The following is a 26,098-nucleotide window of genomic DNA, read 5'->3' on the forward strand; positions in this document are numbered from 1 at the left end:
TTGCGTTTTTGCTGCAGACATTTCTTGAGAAAATGGTTGTAACCTTTCTGCAGAGACATTCCCCAGCAAAATCTATGGCAAAAAAAATAGCTGTGCGCACACTGCGATTTTTCTCAAGAACATTCTTTCTGCAGAATTTCTTGAGAAAAAGAATGAGCATGTCACTTTTTTTCTGCAGGTACCTGCAAAAAAAATGCATCAAAAACGCGGTAAAAACGCATGCGTTATTGGTGCATTTTTTGAACGCAAGTACGCCAATCTTTCAGACTCAGAGCACTCAGATTTCAGAGCACAAGACCTTCACAGCCGTCTACACATCATGGGGAGATTTCATGGCACCTTCTCTCCATCTACCTGAGGATCCTGAGGAACATCGGGCTCTTCTTGTTTACAGTCCTGTGGGAGAAGAGGACAGGGACATCTCTCTGGTGTTGTCCTCTTACTGGATAGAACTGGAGGAGACACATACAGGGACTGAATTCATTCCTTACATACAGATAATTATAGGCCGTGTGTATTTAGTCCTGTCTATTACCTGGTGATGTGAGGGGCTGGGGAACCTCCATCATGCCGTCCTCATACAGATCTTTGTGTCCTTCTAAATACTCCCACTCCTCCATGGAGAAATAGACGGTGACATCCTGACACCTTATAGGAACCTGACACATACAATGATACCGTCACCCCCGATCCCTTCATAGTGTTACTGTATAATGTCCCAGCATTCCCAGCAGTGTCACCTCTCCAGTCAGCAGCTCAATCATCTTGTAGGCGAGTTCTAGAATCTTCTGGTCATTGATGTCCTTACGTATCAGGGGGTGAGGTGGAGGCCCCGTGATTGGGCTCAGGGGTCTTCCCCATCCCTCAGACACAGGGGCCTGACAGCGCTCACTAGAGGTCTTCTTCACTACTGTGTAATCCTGGTTATGGAGAGACACATTAATAAATCTCACTCCAGACATTTCCAAAGTCCTCACCTCTCCAGTTCTGTCCATCTGTTATTCCCATAGATAAGAATGATGTAATGTGACGTCATCAGAATCTCTCACCTCTCCAGTAAGCCGGAAGAGGATCTCTAGGGTGAGGTGTAATATCCTCTCCGCCATCTTGTCCCTGTCCATATCCATCCTTCACAGGGCAATCAGGAGAATTCTCTTCTATAGATCTCCACTAAGAGGATCCGATATTGTAGGGACCTGAATGGGGAGAAGATTTGTATATGTAGCATCATAAAGAATCCGCTGTAATAATACAATTATTGGAGACAATAAGGAGAAACATATCAGTAGATAGAACATGGAGGAGATGAATTCTCTCTTGTCTTGTTATGTTGGTCACTGCTTTGGCAACAGATTGGCTGTAGGGACGACAAGTCTGTTGGAACTAACCAGGAAATACTTTGAACAATCTTTAATGTTCTACTATTTTTATTATTTTACAACATCCAGTTTTTCTCTTTATATCTACTAATAAATCCTATATACTTAGGCCACACACAACAAGCAGTTTCCTCCTCGGAGTCGGCAGCTGAATACGTTTCTCATAGACTCATCTTCCATATCACTAATTCTCGTCTCATTTACCGACACTGGAATCGGCATCAGCAAAAACTGCAGGAGATATTCATTAACAGGTGAGAGGAAAAATAACGACTTCATCATGAGGACGAAATCTTCAATTTCTACTACGTCTCTATAAACATTTTTGGCTGGATTCGGTCATTGACGCCATCAGCACCAGCCACCTATATGAATGTCTCCAGTCTTCCCCAGGCTGTAATATTTTATCATGTGTCGGATTCACACGCACAAGTTTAGAGTTGAGCGCGGTTCGCGGTTCGTGGTTCTCCAGTTCGAGGCTCGAGTGATTTTTGGGGGTGTTCTAGATCGAACTAGAACTCGAGCATTTTTGCAAAAGCTCGATAGTTCTAGAAACGTTCGAGAACGGTTCTAGCAGCAAAAAGCAGGGCTTTTTACAGCTACAGTGTGCAGGAGCCATCGCTGGCAGCCTGCCACAAGCTGGTAACCAAGATAAACATCGGGTATCCAAGCAAAGCGCTTTGGTTAGTAACCCGATGTTTATCCTAGTTACGTGCAGGAAGCCCACACTTCCCCGCTCAGCTCACTCCTCCCCCTCCTGCCTGCGGCATGTATTGTACACATACATACACACATACACACACACACACACACACACACACACTCTGCACACATGGTCCCGCTCGGCTTACCTGCGGTGATGAAGTCCCGCCATCCCGACCTCAGCGCTGTCACTGTCCTCCATGGCCGCCGCTTGTCACACCACCTCTCGCTTCCGACCCGAGACTGACTAGCGGTGACGTCACGGGCCTCTCGCGAGACTTGGTGTGAAGGCTCCGGTCATTGAACTCAGTGACAGGGGATGTCAGTGTGCTGGAGATCAGCGCAGGTAATGTACCTCGCTCCTGACAGCAGCACTTGTCATCCCCTGCAGTGACCTGGGCTGACCCATTGATGTTAGCTCAGGTCACTGCACTGCTCTCCCAGCCAATGGGGAACATCCTGCTCTTCATTGACTGGGACAGTGTGGATCGTCATGGCAACCCCTTGGATTACACCAGACCTGGATTTGTTTTTTTTTCTAATAAATTGGTTAAAGAGGGAATGTTTTGGGGAGTGTTTTTTCAAATAAAAATGTGTTTGTCGTCTATTTTTTTTTTATTACTGACTGGGTTGGTGATGTCGGGTATCTGATAGACGCCTGACCTCACCAACTCCAGGGCTTGATGCCAGGTGACTTACACATCTGGTATTAACCCCATATATTACCCCGTTTGCCACCGCACCAGGGCGCGGGATGAGCTGGGGCGAAGCACCAGGATTGGCGCATCTAATGGATGCGCCACTTCTGGGGCGGCTGCGGCCTGCTATTTTTAGGCTGGGGAGAGTCCAATAACCATGGACCTCCCTAGTCTGAGAATATCAGGCCCCAGCTGTCTGCTTTACCTTGGCTGGTGATCCAATTTTGGGGGGACCCCTACGTGTTTTTTTTTTTAAATTATTTATTTAATTTAAAATAACAGCGTGGGGTGCCCTCAGTTTTGGATTACCAGCCAAGGTGAGGTTGCCAGCTGTGGTCTGCAGGCTGCAGCCGTCTGCTTTACCCTAGCTGGCTACAAAACTAGGGGGAATCCTACGTCATTTTTTTTTTCATTTTTTTTTTGGCTAAATACAAAGCTAAGCACCCCTTAGTGTCACATGAAAGGCACCAAAGGATGCTCCACTTTTTCTCCACTTTTTCTCCACTTTTTCTACATTTTTTTCCACTTTTTCTACATTTTTTCTCCACTTTTTCTACATTTTTTCTCCACTTTTTCTCTACTTTTTCTATGGTCGGTCTACCCATTAGCTCTGCCATGCATACTGTAGCTCTACACCTACTGCACATGTTACTTTATGATTGACATCTCTTTCGTACCAGAGCTGTCTAAGCCTACTCTGACCCCATATTTGTCATTACTATATTGTCCTTGTACTGTATTATGACATTTGTATCATGTGTTTCATTCCTTGCTGTGTTGCAATTTTTTTGCTGCATCCCAATTGTACCTCTACATTGTTCGAGTTTATGTTATTGTTCTCTCACTCTTATGTGATACTGATTATTGTCATTTTTCATGATTACATGCAGATAAGTCCAATCTGACGAAGGCTCAGGCCGAAACGTCATTTGTAACTTGTTTTGGACAAAAACATATATGCTTATGAAAATTTTTTTTTCTTAATACCGACCAATAAAGAGTGATTTTGCATTACTATCCGTTGTGACTTACTGACTTAGTCTGGGAGATTTAGAGTGCCGAGGTTAATCACTAATTTTATCTATTATTTCCTCTGAGCACCTATATACCAGTGAGCAGAGCTTCCTCTACAGTAGTTCTCCTGATTAGGCATGCCCTTACCTCATGAGCAGGGCATTGCAGCTTTGGTAGCAACCATTACGACATGGACTCTGCTGCTGTGGACCCGAGAAGAGTGAGTGCAGATTCATTGCACCCACACTCCTCACATGAAGGGTCCGCACTCCTAGAAAATGGGGGATACGTTCCCTGAGTGTCTCCCCCCCATATTCTAGACGGTCCAGAGTCGTCGTGGGACCCCTTTATTTTTTTTCTTACAATAAATTGGTGAAAGAGGAAATGTTTTGGGGACTGTTTTTTCAAATAAATTTCTTTTGTCGATTTTTTTTTTTTTTTGTTAGTACTGACAGTTTATGATGTTGGGTATCTAATAGACGCCATGACATCACAAACTGCTGGGCTTGATCTCAGGTGACTTTACAGCTAGTATCAACCTGATTTATTACCCCGTTTGCCACTGCACCAGGGCACGGGATGAGCTGGGGTGAAGCGCCAGGATTGGCGCATCTAGTGGATGCGCCACGTCTGGGGTGCCTGCGGCCTGCTATTTTTAGGCTGTGAAGGCCCAATAACTATGGACCTTCCCACCCTGAGAATACCAGACCACAGCTGTCCGCTTTACCTTGGCTGGTGATCCAATTTGGGGGGGACCCTACTTTTATTGTGTAATTATTAATATTTATAAAATAATTATAAAAAAAGAGCCTGAGGGGACCTCCACATTGGATCCCCAACCACGGTAAAGCTGCCAGCTGTGGTTTTCAGGCTACAGCCGTCTGCTTTACCCTAGCTGGCTATCAAAAATGGGGGGACCCAACGTCATTTTTTTTTTTTAACTATTTTTTAAATAGAAAAAATTAATGGGCTTCCCTGTATTATGATTGCCAACCAAGGTAACGGCAGGCAGATGGGGGTGGCAACCCATAGCTGTCTGCTTTATCTGCGCTGAGAATCAAAAATACCGCGGAGCGCTACGTCATTTTTTTAAAGATTTATTTTTACAGCACTGTGATGTCCAGCAATCAAAATACAGGGAAGCCCATTTTGTTTTTAGTTATTTAAATAAATAATTAAAAAAAATATATATGGGCTCCTGCTGCATTTTTTGTATTGCTAGCTAAGGGTAATCCAAGCAGCTACTGGCTGCTAACCCCCACTGCTTGATGTTACCTTCAATGGCAATGGAAAATCCAGGGAAGCATTTTTTATTTTTTTTGCCAAAAAACTACAAAAAAAGGACGTGAGCTTCGCCATATTTTTGTATGCTAGCCAGGTATAGCAGGCAGGTGCTGGAAGAGTTGGATACAGTGCCAGAAGATGGCGCTTCTATGAAAATGCCATTTTCTGAGGCGGCTGCAGACTGCAATTCGCAGCAGTGGGGCCCAGAAAGCTCAGGCCAACCTGTGCTGCGGATTCCAATCCCCAGCTGCCTAGTTGTGAAATTCATGAAATAATAAAAAAAGGGCTTCCCTTTATTTTTGGTTCTCAGCCGGGTACAAATAGGCAACTGGGGGTTGGGGGCAGCCGTACCTGCCTGCTGTACCTGGCTAGCATACAAAAATATGGCGAAGCCCACATAATTTTTTCAGGGGGCAAAAAACTTCTGCATACAGTCCTGGATGGAGTACGCTGAGCCTTGTAGTTCTGCAGCTGCTGTCTGTCTGGAGAAGAGCAGACAGCAGCTGCAGAACTACAAGGCTCAGCATACTCCATCCAGGACTGTATGCAGAATTTTTTTGCCCACCAAAAAAATGACGTGGGCTTCGCCATATTTTTGTATGCTAGCCAGGTACAGCAGGCAGCCACGGGCTGCCTCCAACCCCCAGTTGCCTATTTGTACCCGGCTGGGAACCAAAAATATAGGGAAACCCGTTTATTTTTAATTATTTCACTTATTTCATGAAATAATTAAAAAACAAATGACGTGGGCTTCGCCCCATTTTTGTGTCCAGCCGGGTACAACTAGGCAGCTGGGGATTGGAATCCGCAGCACAGGCTAACCCGAGGTTTCTGGGCGCCTCTGCTGCGGATTTCAGTCCGCAGCCGTCCCAGAAAATGGCGCTCTCATAGAAGCGCCATCATCTGGCGCTGTATCCAACTCTTCCAACAGCCCTGGAGCCGGGTGGCTTGTTGGGTAATCATGAGTTAATACTGGCTTTGTTTTACTAGCCAGTATTAAGCCAGAGATTCTTAATGTCAGGCACGTTTGACCCGGCCATTAAGAATCTCCAATAAAGGGTTAAAAAAAAACACCACACAGAGAAAAAATACTTTAATAGAAATAAATACACAGACACACTTAGAGACGCCATCTTTATTACCCCCTGTCAGCCCTCCACGATCCTGCTCTTCTGTCTTCTTTCTAGTGTAGTAGTAGTGACGATTGTAGTGAGGAAGGATGAGGTTCACCAGCTCATCACTTGGGGCTGGGGAACCTCATCCTCACTACAATGCTCACTACAATCGTGCAGCCTTCACTCCGTGAGTGAACAGTGCTGGCTGTCAGCGGTAACAGCGGTACCGCTGACAGACGCGTTACCATAGCAATGGTGCTCTCGGAGCCGCGGTTAGCGGTGACGTCACCGCTAACTGCGTTGCTATGGCAACGGTGATCTCCGTTAATGACCGGCTGTGTCAGCCGGTCCCTAACGGAACGGGGAGTCGACCGTGTGGTAGAGCATGTCGCCGGTACACGGCGATACACATATGTGCACCGTGTACCGGAGAGATGCACTCGCAGGTCCTACATGACGTGTCATAGTCATGTGACCAGTCTGTAGCCAATGAGATAATAGCCACGTGACTGGTCACATGGCTATTTTGACGTCACGATAGGTCCTGCATCTCTGCTGGCAGTGCCGGTCGCCGGGAGGATTCAGCGATCATCGGATGGAATAGCGGCAGGAGACAGAGTGCAGAAGGGATCGCGGGGACCGGTAAGTGTTATGGCAATGTTTATTAACTGTTTGTGTACATTTATCATGCATTTTTATGTGTTTGTTATTGCCTCCCATTATAGCCTATACGTTCGAGTTCGGTTCGTCGAACGTTCGACGAACTGAACTCGAACGGGACCTCCGTTCGGCGAACCGCCTCGAGCCGAACCGGGACCAGTTCGCTCATCTCTACACAAGTTTTGATGCATTTATTTGATTTTTTTTTTTAATGCCAGTGTTGTATGGTTTGGTTTTTTTTCCCTCTGGATATTATTAATTTCTGTCATTTCCACCTTCGCCTACTCTATATTACAGAAAAATATGAGAAGTGTGAAAATGTTACAAAATAAAATTGGCACCAACGTCCTCTAAGGTCCTACAGGTGGAGGACCAAGAGCATATGATGTCATTGGGGGATTGTTGGAACTGCAAAATGTTTTTTCTTGTCTGGTATGGCGGGGAAGATTAACATGTTAACGTGGAATGTCTGTGGTTTGGGTGATCCCACAAAGAGGGCGGCGGTTATGGATTTTGTCAGGGATCATTTTCCCACTATAGTCTGTCTACAGCAGACCTGGGCAAGGGGCGGCCCGCGGGCCACATCCAGCCCGCCTACTCTCTGTGACCGGCCCGCTTGGTTCAGGGCGTCCTTGCTGGCCGGTCACTGATGAGGGCAATCTGACCTGTTGTCCGGAGCTCCAGGCTCCGGGAGGCGCGTGGTCAGATTGCCCTCATCACACGCTGCGTGCCGAACAGGGAACAGAGGACAGATCCTGCAGCTCCGCACAGTCACTGCAGTCAGCGAAACGCAGGAATCTCTCCTCTGTTCCTTGCCCGACACTTTTCTCTGTGACACACGCGCGCCCCGATATCGTTAGTACAGCGCGTGCCTGTCATTTGAAAACTTCCCGCCCGGCAGGAGAAGAAGCTGCAGCGGCGGGGGCCCATATGGAGAGAAGCAGCGGCGGGGGCTCCTAAGAAAACAGCATCGGCGCAGCCTGGGCATGTGAAGGAGAAGCAGCTCAGTGGGGGGCTCGTACGCAGCCTGATTTGCCGTCACACGTAAAGAACTCACCTGTGACTGCAAATCCCATGAGCGACTGAAGTGAGCCGCGCAATCAGCGGTGCCGTCCCTCAGGTGACCCGCGGCAAGCTGGAGTCTTCCACCTGAGAGCTGTGGCCGCGGATCACCTGAGTGATGTCATCGCTGATCGCGCGGCTCACTTCAGTTGCTGCGTGGAGCTGACAGTGAGCAGCGGTGTTCTACAGCCGCTCCTGTCAGCTTCATGTAGCAGAGCTGAAAGCGTCGTGGGACCTCATGTGGATTATGTCGGACCTGGAGGTGTATTTTGGGGATTAATAAAATGGTAAAAGAGGGGTTTTTTTGTCTTTTATTCCAAATAAAGGATTTTTTGTAAGTGTGTGTTTATTTTCTTTAACTTACAGGTAAGGTATCTCGCGGAGACGCCTGCAATGATTAACCTAGGACTTAGTGGCAGCTATGGGCTGCTGCCATTAACTCCTTATTACCCCGATTGCCACTGCACCAGGGCAATTCGGGATGAGCCGGGTAGAGTCCCGGGAGTGTCGCATCTAATGGATGCAGCAATTCCAGGCAGCTGCTGGCTGATATTGTTAGGCTGGGGGGCTCCCCATAACGTGGGGCTCCCCATCCTGAGAATACCAGCCTTCAGCCGTGTGGCTTTACCCTGGCAGGTATCAAAACTAGGGGGGGACCTTACGTTTTTTTTTTAATTATTTATTTTACTGCTCGATATAGACCGCCCACCGGCGGCTGTGATTGGTTGCAGTGAGAAAGCTGTCACTCAGCGTGGGGGCGTGTCTGACTGCAACAAATCATAGGTGCAGGTGGGCGGGTGAAGCAGGGAATACGAGATGGAATAATGGGTGGCTGGCATTTTCAAAAGAGAAGCCGCCAGAGCAGTGTGACAGCTGTGCAGCGCCGCGTCGGTGATCGGTGAGTATGAGAGAGGGGATGGGAGGGAGAGATCGACACACAGAGAGAGAGAGAGAGAGAGAGAGAGAGAGAGCGACAGAGAAAGAAAGATGAAAGAACTGCCTTTGTTATGTCAAAAAAACATGCGGATCGCAACAATGCAGTGCAAATGCACTGCTTAGCATTTTGGTAGCGTTTTTCAACAACTCATTGATTTCAATGGTTGTAGAACGCTGCCAAAACTGACAAAAGAATTGACATGCTGCTTTTTAAAACGCAGAGATTTTGTCAAATTTTTGACAATCAAAATGCTGCGTTTAAAAAAAGCATTGTGCGCACAGATTTTGCATGATTGTCAGACTTTGCTGGGGAAGCAGAACGCATCAATTTTGACAATGTGATGCTGCTGCTCAAAACGCTGCAGAAACGCAAAAAAAACGCAACGTGCGCACGAGCCCTAACTCCTGTAGCCTCATGTATTATGAACATATATTCACCTGATATACAGTATGTCTATTCTTTTCCTGTTGACTAATTTAGGTACATGTTGGTGCTTAATAGCTCTGTATGACGTGAGACTTATCTAATAACTGTTACCTGCGCTACATGCTCTTTTGGCATGATACCATCATAAGTGCAGGGAACCACTTGTTGTCTTGTGGGTCATTGTGGTTTCTATATCATATATTCAACCTGGTAGAAATATAGATATTGGTGTATTTACATCCTGACTCCATCTGCACATCATTCATGTCACTTTTGCAGTTTTTTGTACTACAGATATTCACTCACCTGATAGATATCCATAATCCTCTCCCTGTGGGTCATTCTGATTATATGCTGATGTTGATTACATGTGCATATGTATTCATTCGATCATTTGTGATCCTTGTTCTGAATCGTACTACATGATAACATGATAGGTACGTGATATGTTCCATTGAGAATTTATAGGCTGGTACCTCCTGTTCTTTTTATGGTCAATGCCTTCCAGCATATACCGTATACTGTCCACACCATTACAGTGTTGGGTAGTATTTGTTTACCTCTTGTGCGGTTGATCCTGGTTATTTTCATCATTACTGGCGCTCTTTGCACTATTATATTATATGCCTGATACTGTACAATTTCCTTACATGCATGTGGTATATATATATATATATATATATATATATATATATATATATATATATATATATATATATTACACACACATACACATATACACTGTATATATATGCGCATTTAATGTAACCATTTGGGGAATGGTTCGCTTTTGGGTGTGTTTTGTATGTAATTTGTTTGTTTCCATGTGCAGTGTCTTTCCTCTTCTTGTTCTACATCAGATTGTGCACATCAGATTGCACACATACATCAGATCTCGCACAGGCGCACACATCAGATCTCACGCACACACACATCAGATCTCACACACATCAGATCTCTCTTGTGCACGTGCGCACACACACACACACACACACACACACACACCAGATTGCGCACGCACACACACATCTAGAATATGGGATCCAGTTTTGGGCTCCACATTTTAAAAAAAAAAAAAACAACATTTAGAAGTTAGAGTCCGTTCAAAGGTGGGTAACTAGACTACTACAAGGAATGGAGGCCTCACATATGATGACAGGTTGAAAAAGTTAGCTATGTTTAGCTTAGAAAAAAGACGTCTCAGAGGAGATCTCATTTATATGTATAAATACATGTGTGGTCAATATAAAGGACTGGCACATGACTTATTCCTTCCAAAGGCAATACTAAGGACCAGGGGGGATAAACTGCGAATGGAAGAAAAGCGATTCCGACAGCTAAATAGGAAAGGGTTCTTTACAGTTAGAGCAGTCAGACTGTGGAATACCCTACCACAAGAGGTAGTAATGGCAGATACTATAACAGCTTTTAAAAAAGGGCTGGATGATTCCTCAGTACACAACATTGTTGGCTATAAATGACTTAGTGACCAGGTGTAGAACTGGTGGAACTAGAAGGTTGAACTAGATGGACCTAGGTCTTTTTTTCAACCTAAGTAACTATGTAACATCAGATCACGCGCACACACAAAAACACACACACATACATCAGATTGCACACACATACTCACCACATTTGGTGATACAGATATGTTCCACCCCAGGTTCTCTCTCTCCACTGCACTGTGTCCCAGATTCCTCTGCCGAACGGAAACAATCGGTATCGCCAAATGTGGTGAGTGTGTGTGATCTAATGTGTGATTGTGACAGCCAGAAGCCGGGGAGGACCACATGGAGCATACCTGCTGGGAACGCCAGCTGAAGATCACAGGAGGACAAGGTAATTTGGTCGTCTGTATCTATCAGAGGGAAAGGAACAAAAACCTCACGATTCATAGAAATCAGAGAGAGAAAAACCCCAAGAAAGTGTCAGAGCTGAAGGGGTTAATGCCCCCTGCCCCAGTAATGGGGAATCTCCACATACCTCCTCCTGCAGAGCCGCACAGCAGATATATGGCTGCTCTGTGCTTCCAGGACCTGTGATGATGTCACATGGAGGGGAGGAGTCAGGGGTCACATGGTCAGCTCCTCAGTGTATGCAGGACTCTGCTGTGCTGGGTGTCATGGTGCTGGATGAGGGGAAGGTTATGTGTGGGGTCAGGAGGGGTTTACAGTGTGGATGGGGCAGAGCCCTGTGTGTACGAGGTGTACGGAGCGGAGCCGAGTGTGTACGAGGTGTACGGAGCGGAGCCGTGTGTGTACGAGGTGTACGGAGCGAAGCCGTGTGTGTACGAGGTGTACGGAGCGGAGCCGTGTGTGTATGAGGTGTACGGAGCGGAGCCGTGTGTGTACGAGGTGTACGGAGCGGAGCCGTGTGTGTACGAGGTGTACGGAGCGGAGCCGTGTGTGTACGAGGTGTAGGAAGCGGAGCCGAGTGTGTACGAGGTGTACGGAGCGGAGCCGTGTGTGTACGAGGTGTACGGAGCGGAGCCGTGTGTGTACGAGGTGTACGGAGCGGAGCCGTGTGTGTACGAGGTGTACGGAGCGGAGCCGTGTGTGTACGATGTGTACGGAGCGGAGCCGTGTGTGTACGATGTGTACGGAGCGGAGCCGTGTGTGTACGATGTGTACGGAGCGGAGTTGTGTGTGTACGAGGTGTACGGAGCGGAGCCGTGTGTGTACGAGGTGTACGGAGCAGAGCCGTGTGTGTACGAGGTGTACGGAGCGGAGCCGTGTGTGTAGCATGTGTACGGAGCGGAGCCGTGTGTGTAGCATGTGTACGGAGCGGAGCCGTGTGTGTAGCATGTGTACGGAGCGCAGCCGTGTGTGTACGTAGTGTGCGGATCGGAGCCTTGTACGTCTGGAATGTGTGGAGCAGAGCCGTGTGTGTACAACGTGTAGGGATCGAAGATGTGTGTGTACATGATGTGTGTGCAGAGCTGTGTGTACAAAGTGGGTAGAGTAGATCCGCATGTGTACGACGTGTATGGAGCGGAGCCGTGAGTGTACGACGTGTACGGAGCGGAGCCGTGTGTGTTCGAGGTGTACGGAGCGGAGCCGTGTGTGTACGAGGTGTACGGAGCGGAGCCGTGTGTGTACGAGGTGTACGGAGCGGAGCCGTGTGTGTATACTAGGTGTGCGGAGCGGAGCCGTGTGTGTATACGAGGTGTGCGGAGCGGAGCCGTGTGTGTACGAGGTGTACGGAGCGGAGCCGTGTGTGTATACGAGGTGTGCGGAGCGGAGCCGTGTGTGTATGACATGTGCGGAGCGGATCCGCATGTGGAATGTGTGTCACTATCACCCTCACTGGAGCTGGTGTGCCCGGGGATAACCACTACAAGACACCTACTCTGTCTATAGTGACTACAAACCCCCATTACACATCTCCCACTCAGGTTTGGCTCAGGAGCTCGCACTCTTCCACCTTCAGTGACTCCTCACTTCTCCATACATCACACTGAGGACACGGATCATTAACAACAGACAGAATTTACTCATTGTAATTTGATGATGAAAAGTTACAGACTCGTTTCCCAACATACAAGAGAATAATCTGCTTTCTTTTTGTTGTTTACTGGTATTTGGATTTAATAATACTTTTCTGATACAGTCGTGTGCGGATTACACATGTTATTAATGTATTTCTATGAGGAAAATCTGCATATAAAAATTGGTGTAGCTGTAAAAGGAACCGACATTGTGGATTTTAAAACTGCACACAAATAAGAGAAGATATGCAGAAAAAGGCGAATATGAGAGAGGGATCTGCCCTGTTGGAGAAGAGTGCTGGCTCACAATTATGAAGTTTCCACACGTGTGGAGCAGCCGGATCCCACCTGGATTCTCACATCTAGATTGGTCTTAAAATTGGATTTCATCGAGACTAAATGCCCATTTACATGCAACGACATCGCTAACGAGATGTTGTTGGAGGTTACGGAATTCGTGGAGCACATCCGGCCTCGTTAGCGACGTCGTTGCGTGTGAAACGTACGAACGACCGCTAACGTTCAAAATTACTCACTTGATCGTTGACACATCGTTCTAATCCCAAATATCGTTGCTGTTGCAGGACACAGGTTGTTCGTTGTTCCTGAGGCAGCACACATCGCTACGTGTGACACCCCAGGAACGACGAACAACACCGTACCTGCGTCCTCCGGCAACGAGGTGGGCGTGTCTTTCCTTCAGCTGCTATCCGCCCCTCCACTTTTATTGGCCGCCTGCCGTGTGACGTCGCTGTGACGCCGCACGAACCGCCCCCTTAGACAAGAGGCAGTTCGCCGGCCACAGTGCGACGTCACTAAGCAGGTAAGTATGTGTGATGGGGACTAACGATCTTGTGCGCCACGGGCAGCGATTTGCCTGTGACGCACAAACGACGGGGGCGGGTGCGATCGGCAGCGACATCGTTGGCGATGTCGCTGTGTGTAAATGGGCCTTATGTCATGTACACTGGAGATTAAAATTAGAGAACAACACACAATTTCCTAAATGTTGCGGTCATTGTGTAGTCCTATGTGATTATATCCTAACATGAGGAAACTAGCAGTATTTTGAGTTTATTTCATAAATTGAATTTATTAGCACATAATAAAAATGTAAATTAGATAAATGGAAAAGAACAAGGATCAATATTAGAGAACAGTTTCTGATACCTGCAAGTTATTGGTGTTAATCTGGCACCTGGTGCTAATTTCCTTAATTATCTGACAAATACTACGGTATTTAACTGGCAGCATAAAGCCAGCTTTACATGTTACGATTTCGCATACGATATCGTATGCGATCGTAACCGCCCCCATCGTATGTGCGGCATGTTCAATTTGTTGAATGTGCCGCACGAACGATTAACCCCAGTCACACGTACTGGAGTGGGAGGGATGTTCGGCGTCACATCGACGTCACGCGGCAGCCGGCCAATAGAAGCAGAGGGGCAGAGATGAGCGGGACGTAAACATCCCGCCCACCTCCTTCCTTCCGCAGTGCTGGCCGTTGGGCCGCAGGATGCAGGTAATATCTGTTCATCATTCCCGGGGTGTCACACACTGCGATGTGTGCTACCCCGTGTACGATGAACAATCTGACGTTCAATTTTTAGGAATTGAACGACGTGCGTGCGATGAACGTTTTAACGTTCAATCGCAATCGCACGTACCTGTCACATACTACAATGTACCTTACGACCCCGCCGACACATCGTAAGATATATTGTAGGGGGTAAAGCGGGCATAACTTTGCAGTTTGCACAGACTTTGCAAAAATGGTGTGCTGTTCCAAAGTGACTGAAACCCTCCGTCAGCAGGTTGTCCAGATGAAGGCCAAAGGGGTGACCCTATCAGCCATAGCAAGAGAGGTTGGTTCTTCTATTTCTGTGATTTCGTATATTACGTCTTTACAACATCACAAACTCTTTCAAGTCCCCCAAGAAGGCTGGTTACCCTCAAAAGACAAATACAAGAGAGGACAGGATGAAGCAGAGAATCTCAATGGGTAATGATTTCAACACTGCAGCTGGAATTGCTCTCCGATTCAGCACTGCACAGGGTAAGAATCTGTCTCGTCATACAGTGTCCCAACGTTTAAGAGCATTTGGACTGAAAGCCCACTCTGTAGTGAGCAAACCTCTCATTAGCAGAAAGAATCAAAAGGCTAGAATCACCTTTAGTGAGGAGCATGTTGTGTGGACAGAGGAGAAGTGGTTCACTGTTCATTTTAGTGATGAAAGCAAATTTAATTTGTTTGGGTCTGATAAGAAACATTATGTTTGTCAACGAACTGGGGAAAGACTGAACCCAAAGTGTGTTAAGACGTCAGTGAAAGGTAGTGGAGGCAGTGTCATCGTTTGGAGAATGTTTTCTGCAGCAGGAATTGGACCTCTCATACAACTACATGGCAGAGTAGATGTGGATCAGAACCTTCTTCAACAACACGTGGTTCCTTACTTGCATTTGTCACTCAGCCAGCATTTTTCATGCAAGACAATGCCCCCTGTCACAAAGCTGTAACAGGCTGCAAAGTGCTGAATACGCTGACATTCCTGTGTGTGATTCATTGTGTGTGGAGAGGACTTTGAGAGGAGAAAGATCTAGAGAACTCCCCCTAACAAAGATGGGGGCCTGCTGGTGAGGGAGTACAGTACAGTATCTGTGCTGAGAAAAAGAGAGAAGAGCGGGAAAAGGCAGAACTGGACTTCCTGCAAGTTTGTGAGGAACTGTGAGCTTGAGGTTGGTGATTGATGCTGGAGAGAGCGGACACTGACTAGGCCAAGCATCCGGGACCCTGAGCAACCAAGTGAATGGTTGCCTGAGAAGAAGGAGCTAGGAGCAGAACATTGAAGACATCCTGAGCAGTGCTTTGAATACTGCAGAGCTGTGAGTGGACGGTGTTCAAGTTGGTGAAGTGTCATGGTTTGGGGAATGTTTTCAGCAGCAGGAGTTGGACCTCTCATACATGACAGAGTGAATGCAAGTGTATCCTTGCTACCCCCGTGTATCATTTTGACGTGTTGAGCAATGGGAGTGTCTCTTTCATTGTGAATATCCCCTCCATAGTCCCCAATTTGCCTTTTAAACTCCCTTTTTGATTTCCCTATGTACTCGAGTTTACATCTACATTTGAACAGGTAGATGATTCCACTGGTCTTACAGTTTGCAAAGTGCCGCATTGTATAGAAAACAGCTACTGGATCTGGTATACAGGTCAAATATAAGTTTAGCTAAGTACCCAGCTCAAAAATTACGCCTAAAAATTAACTTTTAATAAATATTATTTAAAATATCACCAAACAACATAAACAAACCATGCGAAGCACGTGCCACATGTAATGTGGTGTAATACCATGTGGTTACCTTATAAATATTGTAAGGTAACAGCACACCACTATTAGAAAGGCAGCAATAATAGTATAGATCAATATCCTCTATGTCAAAACAAAAAGGAACCGTCTCACCAGTCTTCTGTAGACATGATATTGTGTCCATTTTTATTGCTGTCAGACAGAACCTAACATTTACCAGATCCCCCGGTCCTCCCAGGTATTGCTTAAGGATCTGATACATCTGTCGGCTGAAAAAATCACGTCTGGGCCCCACTCTCGACGCGTTTCCTCATCTTCAGGAGAGCGATAAACGATGTGTCTGAACAGACCTTTACTGTCCCAAACAGGACCGACACATGCCGCTGTAGATATTAAAAAGCATTTTTTACCAACAATGTCTAAAGAAGTTAGCCGCGATCAGTATCACTATAGGCAGTTTACTCACTATGATCCCAACATCAGGCGCGCATGATGCTGCACAGCCGTGCCACCATTATTCACTGCTTTTTAATGTTTGAAAGCGCCGCGATGGCATGTGACGTCATGTCCGCCCATCGGTATCACGCCCCTCTTCCAGGAACGCCCAACGATGAGGCGCACATGTCATACAGGGGCACTGTGGAATGCACCACTCTGCGCAAATGCAGAGTCATAACAGCGTTCCCATATACATCAGGACCACAACGTACAGGTAAAAAAAAATGGAAGAGTGGTAATACTACATGATGAACATGATCCAGGAGAGAACTCCCCATATCTCACCCCATAAAAATATTGCAAATGTGCAGAAATCTGCAAACATAAGCAATAATTCAGATGGGATTATGTAGGTACATTTCTTAGAACAGGAACCATTCAAATGTAATAGGCATACGTAGAACGAAGGGGGGTTCCCCCAAAAAAAACAAATCCCGACAGAATCAATGAAAAACACAGAACAGCAATCACAATTTTATATTAGATTGACTAGATACTTTTAGAAAAAAAAAAAAATTCTTTTTCTCTTTTTTTCTTACAGGAAACAACATGGATACATACAGGGAGCCTAAAATAGAAAAACCATCACTATCTTATATCCTAACAACTATCACTCAAAACTAACCCTACCTATCATGTGGGGGTCGGCACCCTATAAGAACGGTGTATGGTGCCCCCACTCGGCCGTCGGATATCCCTCATATCCAAATCTAACTCCAGCCTACACAAAGGGTGCAAAAGAGAGTGTTTCATTTAGGCCCAAGGGTTTACAGTTTTAAGCCAAAATATCCATCTTGTTTCCTTTCTCAATATACTCCTATCCCAGTCTCCTCCTCTCACGGGTGGTGATACTACATCAATACCCTGGAAAAAGATTGCATTCGGGTCCCGTCCATGTCTCTTATTAATGTGTCGTGCTAGTGGAGTATCTATTTTTAATCTGAAGTCCCAAAGGTGTTCTCCCACTCTTCTCCTGAATTCTCTTTTTGATTTTCCAACATACTCCTTTTGGCACGCACATGTGGCTTTATAGATGACCCCTTTTGTTCTACAATTAACAAACGCCTTTATCTCGTAGTGTTTATTTGTGACATTAGAGGTGAAGTGTTTTCCTATTTTGATGGATCCACAGGCTATGCATCCACTACACCTAAAACAACCTCTAACATCACTGGAAAGCCATGTTTTGTTAGAGGACGTGAAGTGAATGTGCACCAGTCTTTCTTTTAGGGAACGTGCCTTCTTGTAGGTGATGGCAGATAGTTCTGATAATGATGGGGCAATATCCTCGTCCTTTCTTAGAATGGACCAGTGTCTCCCTAGTATCCTGTGAACCTCCTCTGCACCATTATTAAATGTAGTGATAAATCGTACAGTCTCCTCTTTTTTTGCCGCCTGTAAAGGAGCATTTAGAAGCGTCGTCCTGTTTTTTTATTTAACCCCTACAATAGCCTGATTGATCACCCCCTCTGGGTAACCCCTATGCTTTAGACGACCGTTCAGATCCTCAGCTTGTCTCAAGAAGAGTCCATCCTTTGAACAATTCCTTTTTAATCTAAGGAATTGTCCCTTGGGCATCCCCTTCTTCAGTCTGGTCGGGTGGCCACTCTCCCACCTCAATAATGAATTAGTAGCAGTGGGCTTTCGATATGTGCTGGTAATAATCTCACCCGCCTCATTTTTTTCAATAAGTACATCCAGCAAAGGCAGCCTCGTCTCATTGACCTCATACGGAAATTTTAGACCTAGTAAATTAGCATTCAGGACTGCCACCATCTCTGAAAGCTCCATCTCCGAGCCTCTCCACAGCATAAATACATCATCGATGTAACGACACCACAAGATCATTTTCTCTGTCGGGACAAGTGACTCCTCACCAAAGACAACAGTCTCCTCCTACCAACCCAGGGTCAAATTTGCATATGATGGGGCACTAGGACTCCCCATCGCGGTTCCCCTGAGCTGGTGGAAGAAGTGTCCGTTAAACATAAATGTGTTACATTTCAAGCCAAAATCAAGACGTTCCAGAATGAACCGGTTATGGCAGTTAAACTGTCTTCCTCTTTTCAGATAGTATTCGACTGCTTTTAAACCAACATCATGTTCAATTGATGAATAAAGAGATCTATGCTAACAAGTAAGGTATCATTTTCAATTGTCACTCCCTTCAGTTTTTTCAACAAGTCAGTGGTGTCCCTAAGGTATGAATCCAAAGCCAATACAAAAGGTCTCAAGATCTTATCAATATATAACCCTGTATTCTGGGTGAGGCTGCCAATCCCAGATACTATTGGTCTTCCAAGTAGCAGTTCCACCCCTTATGTATGTTAGAGAGGCAGTAGAACGTAGGGACAATGGGAAATGCTGGAAACAACAAGTCAAACTCTGTCCTGTCAATGAGGTTCCTTTTCCGTGAATCTAATAGGATGTCATTGAGTCTCGAACGATAGTCTACAAACAATGGGGTTACCTTTTAATCTTTCATAGCTATCTACATCATTCAGGATTTTAAGACACATTTCCTTGTATTTATTAGTATCCATTAGTACGACGTTTTCCCCTTTGTTGGATTGCTTGATTACGATCTCATTATTTTTTTCCAAATTAACCAGGCAATCCATCTCAGATTTGGTCAGGTTAAATTTCTTTCTGTGTTTATCTTTTAATGACTCTAGGTCCCTAGTAACTAGGTTACAGAAAATGTCAATTGATGTTACCTCGTTAGTATTGGGTGGCATTTTTTGGCTTTTTAGCTTCAATTCTATAAAGGGACATTTTCCTTTATCATTAGAGTTCTGATCCCCCAGGTTAAATAGAAGTCTCACGTCTTCTAGCATATCCTCCGGTATCCCTTGTTCCTTACAAATTTTTTTATTCTCATTACAAAAATATTTTTTCCACTTGTTTTCTGGTGAACAGATTCAAGTCTTTTATTGCTTCAAACAAATTAAAATCTGATGTGGGTACGAATGTAAGACCTTTACTGAGTACCGCCATTTCAGGGGCTGTTAGAACTTGTTTAGATAGGTTTATGATCTGGGTAGATCTGTTTGAGAGTTTCCACCTACTGGATTCTTTTTGCTCCATAGGAAATGACCCGGTTCTAAAAAATGTCCAGAATTTTGGGCACCTCTGTTTTGGAATCTTCCCCTACCCTTCTGTTTGTTTTTACGATTCTTTTCAACCCCCTCTGTGTCTGAGAACTCAGTATCTGTGGATGTACCCTCTGTGTCGCTTGGTTTATTGAATCTGTTCACCGGAAATAACATAGGCTTTATTCTCCCTAAAGTCCTGTACATCCCTTACATAAAATTTATGTTTTTTCTCCTTTAAGTGGTACTGGTGTTTTTCAATTATATTTTGCAATGCTGTCTCTTTTGATGCAAATTCTGTCTCACCTGAGAATTTTTTTGTAATTTCCGTTTGTTCTTTTAGTAGGATATCAAGATTTGCTAGATTCTTTTTTTTCTTCTTCCAATAATAATACCATTAATTTAAGGGAACATTCTGTCACTTCTTGTTGCCAATTAGAAATTAAGTCAGGATTTTTGTACCGGAAATTTGTAGATAAAGAGATCCTCAAATTTCTAGGCACAATCTCTTCTATCAAATAACACTCCAAAGATTGGATTTCCCACCACGAGGTGATTCTGTTTTTATAGATTGTTAGTTCTCTAAATGCACCATTAATTGATGGTGTGTATTTTTTCTGTACGAAATTGCCCTCAGAGAAGACCTCCTTTGCCTCTGATTGTGAAGGCCTAGGCTATGAATCGTTTCTCCAGTATGATATTATATTATAATAAGATTAATCTGTATTTTGAATGTTTTATGTATTGCTTTCTACATATACCTGACTGAAATGTTGCAAGGATTGTATATGTAAACAAACTATGCTTAGGGATAAGTAATGAGTTTGTAGTCTCATAAATAAGTAAACTGACATTCTTCAATAGAACAGGTTCTTTGAAAATCGGTTAGACTAATATGAATGAATAAGCAATGTTCTTGAGTAGAATCTCATCTGTTCCCAGACACACCTGAATGACTTAAAGAAATGCTGTTTTACAGGACTGTCCAAAAAGCTGTATAAAATGTTATATTTTTACACGGGCAGAAGACCTCCACTTCTCCCAAATAGAGACAAGTTTCTCTGTGTGGTCATTTTCCTGATTCATATACATCTGTGCAGTTCTGATTTGAAAACCAACTCCGTGACCCTGAGAGAGACCCGGAGGTCTCCCCCAACATGATGCCCATACGCTAGTGTCAATTTCTGTTGCTAAAAAGCCAGGCATATCCCAGTATATAGCAAAGAAAACAGCTACTGAATCTGGTATACAGGTCAAATATAAGTTTAGCTATTTACCCAGTTTAAAAATTATGCCTAAAAATTAACTTTTAATAAAAATTATTTAAAATATCACCAAAGAGAAGCATTAAAAAGCAGTGAATAATGGTGGCACGGCTGTGCAGCATCATGCGGGCCTGATGTCGGGATCATAGTGAGTAAACTGCCTATAGTGATACTGACCACGGCTAACTTCTTTAGACATTGTTGGTAAAAAATGCTTTTTACAATCTACAGCGGCATGTGTCGGTCCTGTTTGGGACAGTAAAAGTCTGTTCAGACACATCGTTTATCGCTCTCCTGAAGATGAGGAAACGCGTCGAGAGTGGGGCCCAGACATGATGTTTTCAGCTGACAGATATATCAGATCCTTACGCAATACCTGGGAGGACCGGGAGATCTGGTAAATGTTAGGTTCTGTCTGACAGCGATAAAAAGGGACATGATATTATGTCTACAGAAGACTAGTGAGATGGTTCATTTTTGTTTTGACAGAGGATATTGATCTATACTATTATTGCTGCCTTTCTAATACTGGTGTGCTGTTGCCTTACAATATTTATAAGGTAACCAAATGGTATTACACCACATTACATGTGGCACGTGCTGCGCATGGTTTGTTTATGTTGTTTGGTGATATTTTAAATAATATTTATTAAAAGTTAATTTTTAGGCGTAATTTTTGAGCTGGGTACTTAGCTGAACTTAAAGTGCTGCATAGTATACATTTTATGTGTGACCTCACTGAAAAAAGTTTTGGAGATCTGCACATATTTGCCGAAATTACAATTACCGCAACGAAAAGTTCCATTGCTCCTCTTATCCAGCCAGGTACCCATTGGTTTGGGGGCCCGATATTCACTATGTACCAATTGGTCCCTTATGTTTCTACCTCTCCGATAGGTAATTTTAGGTGACACTGGCATAAGGTCCCTCAAATCTGGATCAGCTCTGAGTATCCTCCAGTGTCTGTTCAAGATCTCACGTACTGCAAATGCATGGCTGTCATATCTCCCAATTATACGGACTTCCGAAGACCCTTCTTTATTTCTTGGAGTGAGAAGGCTATTTCTGGGGGTCCCAATAGCATTGTTAAATGCATCGCTCAGAGCTTTTGGAGAGTAACCCCTATTCAAAAAGCGACTCCTTAAGTTCCCTGCTTGCTGAAAGAATGTCGCGTCCGTAGAACAGTTACGCCTTACCCTAAGATATTGTCCCTTAGGGATGCCAGTTTTTGAACTGGTGGGATGGAGGCTTCTCCAATGTAGGAGACTGTTTGTGGCATTTGGCTTGCAATAAGTGGTTGTGGTCAGTTGCCCTCCACTATTTCTCTTGACAGGGACATCCAGAAAATTGATCTCGGATTTTTGGAATTCTGAGGTGAATTTTAGGCCTAGGTTATTATGGTTGATATCATTCATGAACTGATCAAAGAGGTTCTGATCACCTGACCATAGGAGGAGGATGTCGTCTATGTATCGCCTCCAAAAAATAATGTGGGGGCTCCACCATGACTCATCCTCCTCCGTGCTGAAAATAACTGTGTCCTCCCACAGGAGCAAATTAGCATAAGTTGGGGCCACCGCACTCTCCATTGCTGTGCCCCTGAGCTGATGGTAGAACTTTCCGTTAAATGAAAAATAGTTATGTGTTAATATGAATTTTAATAATTGAATTATAAATTCATTGTGTTTTGACAATGGATGTCTCTACTGACCAGATAATAGCCGACTGCCTCCAAGCCTGAAGAATGGGGAATGCTGCTGTACAAGGCTTCTACATCAATAGAGGCCAGGCAGACACCATCTTCTAGAACAATCCCATCCAGTTTGCATAGAAGATCCATCGTATCCTTTAGATACAAAGGTAATGCTGTAACAAATTTTCTCAGGATTTTATCGAGATATACACTGCAGTTTTGTGTTAGAGAATTGATCTCTGATACTATAGGGCGACCCCTCAGAGGGGTCATACCCTTATGGACTGTAAGATCAGTGGAATCATCTACCTGTTCAAATGTACAAAAAAAAAAGAAAAAAAAAAAAGAAAGAGGCCCGCTCAGATGCGGGTACGCTGCTGCGGCTCGAGTGGTGACCGGACCTGGGCTCACACGGCCGTCCGTTCTCACAACTGTCGGAAGGGGATAGTTACAGGGAATGGATGTGTCGGTGACGCCACGGGTAGGGGAGGTGTAGTCTCGGGGCCCTTTTTGGTACATGGGAATAATGGCTGCTGGAGGTGGCGCGCGGGGTCGGACCGGGGATCGATGGTGTACTCACGGTTCAAGAATCTCACACAAGTCCAGTAGTAACCAAGTTGCCTGTGACCGGTCACCCTTGGCGGGTGTATTCAAGTCCCACACCCGGTGTAGTGAACAGGGGTCCCTTCCTCCTGCACTCTGTGTTTGTCTTCTCCGGGACGACACTGTATGGAATGGAGAAGTCCACTCCCAGTACTGTGTGTGTGTTGGGAGCTGTGGGCCACGAAATCTGACCCTTGGGATATCAGTGGGTTCTGACAGACACCCTATCCCCCGCGCTGGGCTTCCATTTCGCTCTGGGCTTCTAGAGAACAAGGCCCGAAACCTTGTCCTCTGCTGGTTGATTAACAAGGGGCATGCAACCTTCCTCATCCTAGGGTCCAGGCACCCCGTTTGTGCACGGCCTCCGGACTGGATTCCCGCTGTCGGCACCGGCGGGCTACAACCCTGTCCGGTCCTCTTAAAGTCTCCCGCGACCGGATCTTCGTCGCCTGTGGCCCTGTTCACTGTCTGCCACCTAACCAGGTCATCCAGGGGCCCCTATGCCTGACTTCAGTTCACTACCTCACTCCTCCACAGTTAACTGCCAACTCCACTCGACTCAACTCCAACTCAACTCAACTCAACTGACTTGTTCCCTCCCCTGACACCTCAGGCCCCCTAGGTGGGTGTTCTCATCCACCTGATCCCGACCACTGGTGTGTCCTTATTATCATGAGGGGGTGAAAAGGCTTTACCGGCTGTGTGTTGTACCTGGGTGTGGGTTTTTGGTCACACTTCCCTTGGTTGAATACAGCCTGTCCTCGGGCTGTCCGGCCACTGACGTTTATTTTTCTGCAACTATAAACGGTAAAAACGGTAAAATACATAAACAGTAAAACATTTCTTCCCTTACAGGGAGGAACATCACTTAAACGTTACAATAAACAGATGAAGATCACCTCCTTCTTCCCTTTCAACCGCCACCCAAAACACTTGAACCCACCCTCAGTGCCACCGTTAGTCACAGGTGTCACACAGTCCCGAATTCCTGTGGGTGTCCAGAATGTCTGGGTAAAAGTCCACCCCAAGAGTTCCATGGTCGGAACCCTTGGCCTGGAGGTTAGCCACCGGTTTTGCTAGTGACAGGGGCCTCGGCCGACTCTACCGCAGGCCCTTCCTCCAACCAACCTCTCTAGAGGTATTGCAGTCCTGGTGGTGGGGTAACAAGAAGGTAGATGGGGGTTATTTACAGGGCTCAAGAAAGTTTTTGGGGTGGCTTCGCCAGTCCTAAAGCCATGGTCCATTTTTAACTTCAAACGGGGAAACAGGTAAACTAAGAAGGGTAGCCGGGATCCGCTACCTACTCCTTTTCTTTATCACATAAGTGACGGTGGGAGGCGAGGCATGGCTTTTCGTCAACCACGACCCACTTTTTGATGTCCAGGGCAAACCACCCTCGCTCTCCACAATGCCGGGTATAGCTCACCATATCCCCGGGTTCCAGATTACGGCCTGGGTGGCCGGTTGGCAAGTGAGGGGCCACATCCCTCCGGGATACAAAAATTTCAGACTCCAATACCGGCTCGTAAAAAAAAGCCCCATCCTTTCTGGGGGGGTCAAAATATTGGACTTGTCCTCTATATGTCACCCGGAAGGTAGCCTGCCGCAGGTTATCTTTCTCTTTATAAGTGCGGGCAAGCACATCCGCTTTACACTTTCCTCTGGCAGCGATTTCCCTGCGCAGCTGCTGTTGCTGCCACTCCCAGTACGGGGCACGGGTTCCGTGCTCCGCCTCCTGCTCGGGAGCCAGGCCCACTCGGATGCCCTCGGCGCCGGCGACGACCGGCCTCTCACTATGCCATGGGCCCCATCGACCAGTGGCCTGCTCCTCCTCTCTGCAGGTACACCCTGGCTGCTCCACAGCCGGGACGGGGTACTGGGGAGCGTCTGGCATCGCAGCTGGGGTAGACTCCAGGTCAGTTCCATTGCGGCCAGGCGGACTGCCGGAGCCGACATCATCACCGTTGCAGCCGGGCGGACTGCCGGAGCCGTCGTCATCACCGTTGCGGACAGGCGGACTGCCGGAGCCGTCGTCATCACCGTTGCGGCCAGACTCGGGGCCAGGGAAGACGTCATCTGGGTTGCGGCCTGTCTCGGGGGCAGGACGGATGCCGGATCGGTGGTACAAGTGAGGCCCGAGGTCCCTGCTGTTGGGTCCTCCTCCAAGGGAGGCGACGTGGCGGACGGGGGCAGGCCGGACCCCTCAGCCGGGATGGCTGATTCCTGGGGAACATAGGGGCGAGTGTCACTGCTTACCCGCTCCTCCAAGGCCATCTCCATCTCGCGCGCCCGGACAGCTGCAGCCAGGCCCTTCATCTTGGTCGTCCACCTTGTCAAGATGAAGTGGACTTGGGCCTGGATTTTTCAACACAATTTCTCTGTCTGCTCCTCAATCCAGTCGGCGGTCCCGGTAATGGGGCCCTCCACACGCTGGTTGCCGGACCGCTGAGACATCCTGCCGCTGCCTGAAACCTTGTCCGCTGCTGGTTGATTAACAAGCGGCATGCAACCTTCCTCGTCCTAGGGTCCAGGCACCCCATCTGTGCACGACCTTCGGACCAGATTCCCACTGTCGGCACCGGCGGGCTACAACCCTGCCCCAGTCCACTTAAGGTCTCCCGCGATCGGATCTCCGTCGCCTGTGGCCCTGTTCACTGTCTGCCACCTAAACAGGTCGTCCAGGGGCCCCTACTCCTGACTTCACTGCACTACCTCACTCCTCCACAGTTAACTGTCAACTCCACTCGACTCAACTCCAACTCCAACTCAACTCAACTCAACTGACTCGTTCCCTCTCCTGACACCTCAGGACCCCTAGGTGGGCATTCTCATCCGCCTGATCCCGCCAACTGGTGTGTCCTTATTTTCATGA

General features: G+C 46.3%; 2 protein-coding genes across 2 annotated transcripts in view; both read right to left on the bottom strand.

Annotated features, from left to right (window-relative positions):
- The window catches only part of LOC142312279 (uncharacterized), a 172,771-nt gene extending 161,631 nt beyond the window's left edge, over nucleotides 1-11,140 (bottom strand). The window contains exon 1 of the mRNA XM_075351213.1: nucleotides 11,079-11,140. The gene's annotated coding sequence lies outside the window, so the exon portion shown is untranslated. The remainder of the gene's footprint in view (nucleotides 1-11,078) is intronic.
- The window catches only part of LOC142312252 (uncharacterized), a 32,175-nt gene extending 20,852 nt beyond the window's left edge, over nucleotides 1-11,323 (bottom strand). Inside the window, exons 1-5 of the mRNA XM_075351181.1 lie at nucleotides 11,261-11,323; nucleotides 1,050-1,196; nucleotides 741-920; nucleotides 536-659; nucleotides 355-452 (exon numbers count right to left, since the gene is read on the bottom strand). Coding sequence (XP_075207296.1) covers nucleotides 355-452; nucleotides 536-659; nucleotides 741-920; nucleotides 1,050-1,127 — 480 coding nt within the window. The 5' untranslated portion in view covers nucleotides 1,128-1,196; nucleotides 11,261-11,323. The remainder of the gene's footprint in view (nucleotides 1-354; nucleotides 453-535; nucleotides 660-740; nucleotides 921-1,049; nucleotides 1,197-11,260) is intronic.
- Nucleotides 11,324-26,098: the final 14,775 nt, after the last annotated feature.

The sequence above is a fragment of the Anomaloglossus baeobatrachus genome, chromosome 5, assembly GCF_048569485.1.
Source record: "Anomaloglossus baeobatrachus isolate aAnoBae1 chromosome 5, aAnoBae1.hap1, whole genome shotgun sequence".
Lineage (NCBI taxonomy): Eukaryota > Metazoa > Chordata > Amphibia > Anura > Aromobatidae > Anomaloglossus > Anomaloglossus baeobatrachus.